Below are 8,721 nucleotides of genomic sequence, written 5' to 3' on the forward strand. Positions count from 1 at the left end.
TTCGGAGCCCGCGGAGGACGAACGGTACATTCGGGATCGGACACAACTGGACATCAGGTCCGGACAAAGTAAAGGTTCGAGACTAAGGAAAAACAGAAACGGTTGAGCACGATAATCGGGGAGCCATAATATCCGCCCTCAATCGGATATTACGTCGCAAATCCCGCCCAATATCAACTGCAAATCAACATTACCAAAAACAGAAATTTTTTATCTTATTTAAACTTCTAATATGATTAAACTCCCCTACTATATAAAGGGGGGAACTTTTTTAGTTTTAACCAAGATTAGCACGCATATCAAATCAATAAAGTTCAGTTTTGTCTGTTAGCTGTTGGTTAAAGTGTTCTTCAGTTCTTCTTTTCTTTCGTTACAACCGAGCCCGTATCGAGGGCTCGATCAGAGCCAATTTCAGTGTTCACCTTAAAGCCAGGCTTAATTGTTCCATCGTGTTTGGTTTGATCATATTATCTCTGTTTAATTTAATTATTTGTTGTTCATAAATCATTCATGTTAAATTAAATCATGTATCCTTTAAACCGTGATCAAATTTAATTGTTAATCATTTTAAGGATAAACATTTTGTTAATTTTGAAAGCGTCAAAGTTCAAGATGCAAAGGAGGAGGAGTCCTCATTTCTTTATCTGAAATTAGTAATCACTAACTTGATAGTCCGCGCGCATCTTTCTGTACAAGGATGAACTCTTCATTTTTCATTTAATTCAACAAAGGTTTGGACAAAAAACCACATCCAGGTTTAATCTTTAAGGTTCTAATTAGTATTCAATTCATTATATTTTTTAAGTTATAAATTTATATTTATTATTTGTTATAATTTTAGTGAATTTTTACATATAAATTTATGCTCTATGTACTCTACATCCGCCTCTGCCTCCATGTACACACATTTGCTATGATATATACAGTTTTTAGGAAAGAAAATGAAAAGATAATATATATATATCAGGAATGTAAGAACAAAAATATAGTGCAGAAAAAAAAAATATAGCGAAGACAGACAGACACACAAGACTTTATTTGGCTGTAATAATATGTCTTTCAACAAAACATAAATACTTGAAACAAAGCAAATACAACCATAACAGAATAGGAAACATGCAAACAATTTTACAACTGAGAAAGAAAACACCCCACATGATCGGATTACTTGAAATGCTACAGAATCCAAGCCGATAGTGGAACACGTTTATTTAACTTCTCCAAAATCACATAGAGACTAATTTTAAACTTCACAATGCTTCCATAAATTTAAAAAGATAAACTGGTTTTTTTAATATAACAATCTCATTAGATGAGAAAAACATGAAATGCACACCATATCAAATACTTCATTACCCTCTCAGGAAGGACAATGTTGTCCTGATGCTCTCCTGCAGAAAAGAGGAAATTTAGTGCACACATATCGTATAGATACATTATACCAAATGAAACACACATATCATATAGATACAGATGATATCTTCTTCTAATCTCTATGGATAATGAATACCCTAAATGATAAACATGAATGTATAGACACATTTGGTGGAAAAATAATGAAGATTTAAAATCATCTCAAAATAAAATGAATTTGACTGACCTTTTTCAACTTCACTCTGTGGTTTCGCAATCAGCTGATTCGGGGGGAAATATAGTGAGCTTGAATTTGAAACTCTCTGGAGCTTGACTGTCTGTTCCAGATTTTTTTTCTGCAACTTTTCGCATGAGTTCCTGCATCTTTGTCTTCCTGCCCTCTATAGCTTTTGCAGATTTATTTGCCTTCTTTGTGTTCTCCAGTGTCATCTCTTGAAGGCTACTTACACCAGCAAACTCAAATGGCACAGCCTCAAGCTTATCACATGATATTAGAACAAGGTACTTAAGTCTTTGAAATGAACGGTTTGAAGCTCTCCAATTTGTAAAATCTGCTCTTTCAATCCACAATACCTTGAGTTGGCTAAAACCTTCTGAATCCCAGGCCGTCCCACTAAATGCATTTTCTTTCAGCTTTAGGACCTGAAGGCATTCCAACCGCCCTAGTCCATTCGCATCACTCCAAACAAACTTTGTATTTGACAAAGTTAACTTCTTCAGTTTGCGTAGAAACTCAAGAAATGCTGGAGGAAGTTGAAGAACTTTGCTCTTGGACATGCCAACATCATTCAACAGCTTCAATTGCTCCAGGCACTTTAGTTTTCGAAAGTTGTTGAACCCACCCTTGTTAATTTCAAGAAAATCAGCCATTTCCCCTTGAATACTCACTTTTCTGAGATTACAAGCCCTTGCAAGCACGTCTTCTCTGCAGCTTCCTGGTGCAACTTTAGACAGAGTTTGTAGGCATGAAGATTCTTCTGTTGTTTGCGTAGCAGGTGGCAATTTTGCAGGGACATTGGTGTGCAGATGCCTCAACCGTAGCATGTTCCATATGTCTGCCTTTATTTCAATGGAGGGTGCTTTTGTATTAACAATAAGAGTTTGTAAATTCCAAAACCTACCAAAGAAGGGCGGAAGAGCGTGGTAGTCACCTGAGATAGCTATGTACCTCAAATGAAATCGCTCTTGAAAATCCTTTGAGAAAGTGAAATTGAGGGATTCAACATCCAAGACCCTAACCAGTGGAAATGCTTTGTGGAGGAGTCGGATATTACCAAGCTGCTCACTTTCTTTTTGTTTTGTAGAAAAACATAAGAAAGACCTAACATGCTCAGCAGATGGTCCTTTGGAGATAAAAGCTCTCAAAAGAGAGAGTTGAATACACAATCGACGGGAAGTATCTAGATCTGGTATAATAAGAGTACCAGGTTGATCAGTCTTTTCACATACTTCTTTAAAAAGACCTCCATTTTCCATCTTGCAGAACTGGTGCAACATGTCATGAAGACGACATGTTTTTACTTGACCGTCTACCCTTTTCTGCATTACAATCACTAAATTCCTGTTGACAAGTTCGTTCAAGTAAAAATCTGCTATATCCTCGGGTTTGCCATCTAAGTTGGAGTTTATCAGTCCCTCGGAAATCCACAAGCGGATCAACTTCCAAGCAGGGATTTCAAAGCCTTGTGGAAAAGCGCCACAATACAGGAAGCACGCCTTCATATCTTCGGGCAGATGACCATAACTCATTTCCACATATTTCAAGCAGCTTTTAGGGTCTTCCTTATTTATAAGGTGCTTTCCTACATTTTCTTTAACCATTTGCCACACTCTTTCGCTTGTACGTCCTTTTAGAGCTCCTGCAATTACCACTACAGCAAGTGGCAATCCATTACATTGTATAGCAATATTTTCTCCATAAGCTATTAAATCTTCTGGACACTTTCGAATATTACTGCCAAAAACTCTTATTTCCAAAAGTTGGAAACTTTCCTTGTCCGTCAGATATTTCAAGGAATGAGGTTCAGAATTGGCATATCTACCAATACGCAGGTCACGAGTGGTTAACATGATACGATGGCCTTTGCTGTTTTCCGGGAAAACTTTCATCACAGAATCCACAACGTCTGTCGCCCACACATCGTCCAACACAATGAGACATTTACCTCCTTTTAAAATGAATTCACGTATTGTGTTTGTCAAGTCACTGACAGCCATATTTTGATATTCTGTCGTGCGTTTCGTGAATCCTTCCAGTATACTAAGAAAGACCTCCTTTGGTTTGTATTGTTGTGGTCCTACGTAAACCCAAATGGTCTTGAAAAATTCGTAGGAAATCTTAGGATCATTATAGATTTTTATTGCCAGTGTGGTTTTGCCAAGTCCAGCCAAACCTACCACAGGGATAACATCTAAATCATTGGTTCCTTCAGCAAGACGGTCGATCACAATTTTGGCCTCCTCGTCAAAGCCGACAACTTCATTTTCTTCCAACACAGAATCCTGTTAATTAAAGAAGATCAAAATGGTTTGGATATTATCAGAATTTTCTTCTTTTCCAATCTTAAATTTCTTAATTTTAAAGAAGAAAAAAATACTAAAGAATTTTCAAATTTGTTGTTTTAAATATGCTACGTCTATAAACATTCATTATATATATATATATATATATATATATATATATATAGGCGTAATGGCTTCCTGGCCACTTAAACTTGTAAGGCTTTTGAAAGCCTATACACAAACTTTGGACTTTCCCATTTGAACACTCAAACTCGTGAAACCCTTAACTAATAAACACATTTGACCCTACGCGTGTGTATTACACATTCACAGACGTGTCCATCCAGTCAGCAAATGACCAACGGGATTGTTACACGTCAAGGGCAGCTGTGCTGGAATAAATTTATTAATTTCTACTTTTTCTTCTATTTCCCTTATTTTCTTCTTCACCAACTGATAGAATTAGGAGGCAGGAGCTTGAGATAGTGATGGGGAATGAGCACATATCATTCACTACACCTAAGATTGGTTCACTGATGAATGTGCAGACCAGTAAAGATCCTGACGGACTTCGTATCTTCTATTATTTTGCCCAGGATCTCAAGTGTTTTGTGTTCTCTCTTATTTCTCTCCATTCAAATCGTGATTTTGCCATGGACAATCCTTCAAACAAGAAAAAATTAAAGATGATATTCATTTTAATTTTTGCAGAGAAGCTTTTAATGAAGAAAAATAATTGTCTATTTTGATTCTTAAGGATAATATGTTTTTGGGTATTTTTCAGCTGTTTTAATGGGGAAGGAGACAAAGGTTAGTAGGTGTAGGAGATATTGTGATGTTTAGGAAGCCCGACCATTGGTTTATTTGAGGTATTTTTTTCGAGCATAAATCCACCATTGTTGTGCAGTGAAGAGCTTCAAAGCCTCTAATGGAGATGGAAAAAAAGGGACAGATCTGTTTCTCTATCCCTTGCATGTATGTGTGTTTATCTTGCAGCCGTTTCTGGTGGTAGGCGGCTAGCTTTTAGATTGAGAACAAGAAAAGCTCAAAATCCGAAGGGGGGAGGGGGGGAGGCGGCACTGTTAGGCGTAGATGGGGAGGAGGGATTGGTAGGGTTCGTTTGGTCGTTGTTGTGGGTTATAGGTGAAGCCTTGTTTCTGGTCATTGGGGATGGTGCGAAGATATAGGGGTGGTGTGCAGAAGACGAGATCCGAGGGGGGGGGTGTTTCTATTATGGAAATCGGCACACACGCGCCATTTGAATATGACTTGTACGCACTATGTCCACGTAAGATAAGCTACCGCCACATAAGCATAGTCAATTGTCAAAGGTGTTTATTAGTTATAGGTTTCACGAGTTTGAGTGTTTAAATGAGAAAGACTAAAGTTTGTGTATCGGCTTTCAAAAGCCCTACAAGTTTAAGTGGTCAGGAAGCTATTTCGCCATATATATATATAAAGTAAAGTTATAAAGAAAATATAAAATAGGCTGACAATCATATATAGAGCCCGTTTGGATTAGCTGATTTGAAGTAGCTGATAAGCATTAGGTGTTGAAAAATAATTTTATGTGCTAAAACTGATTTAATAAATAAGCAATTACGTGTTTGGGTACAAGTGCTAAAATTGATAATAAGTTGCTGCAGTATTTGATAAAAAAAAGTGCCGATAAGCTTTTTTCTGTTAAAATAACTCAAATAACCTTAGAACTATTTACACTTACACGGGCGTAAATTCTTTAAAATTGTATATTCCAAATCGATTCAAATACAAAATATTCTATTTTTTATTTTATTTTAAATACAACCGTGCTTAGATAAGATAATTTTTACGATAAATATAATTTATTTTATGATAAGCATATAATCATAGGTTATAGTAATAATTAATAAATTGACAAAAGTTTCTCAGTAAAAAATAACCTAAATAGGAAAAAATATTTGAAGAGAAACAAACAATGTTTTCATATGTCCTCATTTATTACATGAGGTTCAAAGATTAATACACAATCACATACATATAAATATGCAAAGAAATAGAGAATTTATTTATCTTAAATAGTCAATGAGAATTGAAGACTTGAAGAGGTGTCGTCGGATTAGGCTGAAAAAAATACTTGAGGCCGTGAGTATCAATGTTGGAGTTTTGTTCTAAAATAGAATATTTTAAAATTAAAATAGTAAAAATTTTGGTCAAACTTAAAGGGCTTATAAGCTAAAAATTCATAAGTTGGAGGTGACTAGCTTATAGCTTTTGGCTTATTTTTGACTTATAAACACTTTTAAAGATAAGCCGAAAAGTACTTATAAGCTAGTTTGACAAGCTTATAAGCTTAGACAACCACCCTCGTAACTAACGTTGAGATCAACAATAACAACATCATGATTCCGCAAGTATGGTCACGAGAGGGTAGAGTATTGCGTGATCGAGCTAGAGATCATAACAAGTTAGAAATAATAATTTTATACATACCTGTGGCCCGGGGGCAACGATATCCGGCTGATCATCAAGCATTGGCTTAGCCTGAAACGCCTCTGGATTTTCTTCACGAATTTTCTTCACTTGTTCAAGGGCGTCTCTAATCTCTTTTGCAAGATCCCAAACGGTTTTGGCATACTTAGCATCCAAGTTTTGCACAATTATATTTTTCTCTTGGTGCAGCTTCGCCTTAACCAGGAGCTTATCAATAAGACCCTCAGCTTTATATACCATAACTTGAACTTCTTTGATAAAGTATTTCCACTGTTCGCTGTTGCTTTGACGATATTTTGCAGCATCCTGTAGAAAGGCCTTTAACCGATTAAGCTCTCCCAATAGATGTGCAGATTCTTCTTTTGCACCACCAATTAGCTTCCAATTTTCAATTATAATCGGCACCAGGGTCTCCACTACAAATTGCAGTGCTACATCTGCCATTTTTTAGTAATTAAGCAACAATCTATGTAAATGGAGAGGATGATATATAGGTGCAGTGAGATCTTTACTTTACTAAACCTGTATATATATACAGAATGGAAGACATAAGTGTGAACATCCAATATAATTTCTTAACTTGACTTTGTAGCCAGAATTATTTAAACCGTCCTTTTATATTCTTATGTAATGTTCACCCACCGGCCAGGCCACCATCAATTTAGTATTCTAACAAAAACATTTAGCACATAAAAATATTAGCAAGTAGTTCATCCCACTGTCTGTGGTTCCCATCAATATATAATACTCGTTTTAGAGCCACAAAAAAGTACTTTTTTAAAAATTAGCATGGGCAAAATCAAACTTTGGTTTTGAACAGAAGGAGAAACATTTTTTTTTTTTTTGCTTTGGGAAGAAGCTAAAAATTTTAACTTCTTTGACGAAGCTGAATGAGAAGTAAAAAAATTAATTTATTCAATACAATAATATCATTACTGTTATAAAATAAAAGAATGCAGTAAAATGTAAACAAGAAGAGATAGAGAGAATGGAGAAGTGTTTTCTTCTTTCACTTTGGTGTGATTTTTCATTGCAATTACATGGCCTTTTATAGGCATAAAAAGTAAAGATGATGGACATAAAATAGGGAATTCAATCTTTAAGTTATTCACAACATGGGCATCCAATGTAGCATCCAATGTAGTATCCAATGTAGTATCCAATGTAGTATCCAAAGTAGTATCATGTACAAACTATTCATAACACACCCCCTTGGATGTCCATGTAAGATAATGTGCCTCACTAAAAACTTACAAAAAAAATATTGGGATGTACATAGTTATTTATAATATGCATTGCTTGCTGCCTCATTAAAAACCTTACCAGGAAAACCCAGTGGGACAAAACCTTGGTTAAGGAAAAGAGTGCAGCGTGTAGTTACTCCCCCTGATGAAAAATCACTTAATGTCTCGAAGACGACGCATTCCAATCTTATATATCAGCTTTTCAAATATTGAGGTTGGTAATGCCTTAGTGAACAGATCAGCCAAATTATCACTTGAACGAACTTGTTGTACATCTATTTCACCATTCTTCTGAAGATCATGAGTGAAAAAGAATTTCGGTGAAATGTGTTTTGTTCTATCTCCTTTGATATATCCTCCTTTCAATTGAGCTATGCATGCAGCATTGTCTTCATACAATATTGTTGGAATATTCTCTTTCGAAGAAAGACCACATGTTTGCTGAATGTGTTGAGTTATAGATCTTAACCAAACGCATTCTCGACTTGCTTCGTGAATGGCTATTATCTCTGCATGATTTGAAGAAGTAGCAACCATAGTTTGTTTTGTCGAACGCCATGATATGGCTGTACCTCCACTTGTAAATAAATAGCCTGTCTGAGATCGACCTTTGTGTGGATCAGACAAATATCCTGCATCTGCATAACCAATCAATGATGGCTTGGATTCATTTGAATAAAATAAACTCATATCAATGGTCCCTTGGAGGTATCTGAATATATGTTTAATACCATTCCAGTGTCTTTGTGTTGGCGAAGTACTAAATCTTGCCAATAAGCTTACTGAGAAAGCTATATCTGGTCGGGAATTATTGGCAAGATACATTAATGCCCCAATTGCACTAAGATATGGTACTTCGGCACCAAGAAGCTCTTCATCATTTTCATGAGGTCGGAATGGATCTTTCTTTATATCAAGTGATCTCACAACCATCGGGGTACTCAATGGATGTGCTTTATCCATATAGAATCGCTTTAAAATCTTTTCGGTGTATGTCGATTGATGGACAAATATTCCATCTTTCATATACTCAATTTGTAGACCAAGACAAAATTTTGTCTTTCCAAGATCTTTCATTTCAAATTCTTTCTTCAAACAATCTACTGTTTTTGGAAGCTCCCCAGGAGTT

At 35.8% G+C, this 8,721-nt stretch overlaps 1 protein-coding gene across 1 annotated transcript; it reads right to left on the reverse strand.

Moving 5' to 3' along the window:
• Positions 1-1,017: 1,017 nt before the first annotated feature.
• On the reverse strand, positions 1,018-6,893 carry LOC104210626 (putative late blight resistance protein homolog R1A-3). Its single transcript, XM_009759577.2, has 3 exons — positions 6,349-6,893; positions 1,601-3,876; positions 1,018-1,391 (listed from the first exon to the last, which is right to left on the reverse strand). Exons 1-2 carry the CDS (start codon positions 6,790-6,792, stop codon positions 1,612-1,614), a joined length of 2,709 nt encoding a protein of 902 aa, XP_009757879.2. The 5' UTR covers positions 6,793-6,893; the 3' UTR covers positions 1,018-1,391; positions 1,601-1,611.
• Positions 6,894-8,721: the final 1,828 nt, after the last annotated feature.

This window comes from Nicotiana sylvestris, chromosome 1, assembly GCF_000393655.2.
Source record: "Nicotiana sylvestris chromosome 1, ASM39365v2, whole genome shotgun sequence".
NCBI classification, from domain to species: domain Eukaryota; kingdom Viridiplantae; phylum Streptophyta; class Magnoliopsida; order Solanales; family Solanaceae; genus Nicotiana; species Nicotiana sylvestris.

Excerpts from the sequence above, each read along its gene's own strand:
- LOC104210626 (XM_009759577.2), bottom strand. The coding sequence starts at position 6,792 with ATGGCAGATGTAGCACTGCAATTTGTAGTGGAGACCCTGGTGCCGATT. Across the intron at positions 3,877-6,348 it reads TCGTTGCCCCCGGGCCACAG|GATTCTGTGTTGGAAGAAAA; the intron begins GTATGTATAAAA and ends TTTAATTAACAG.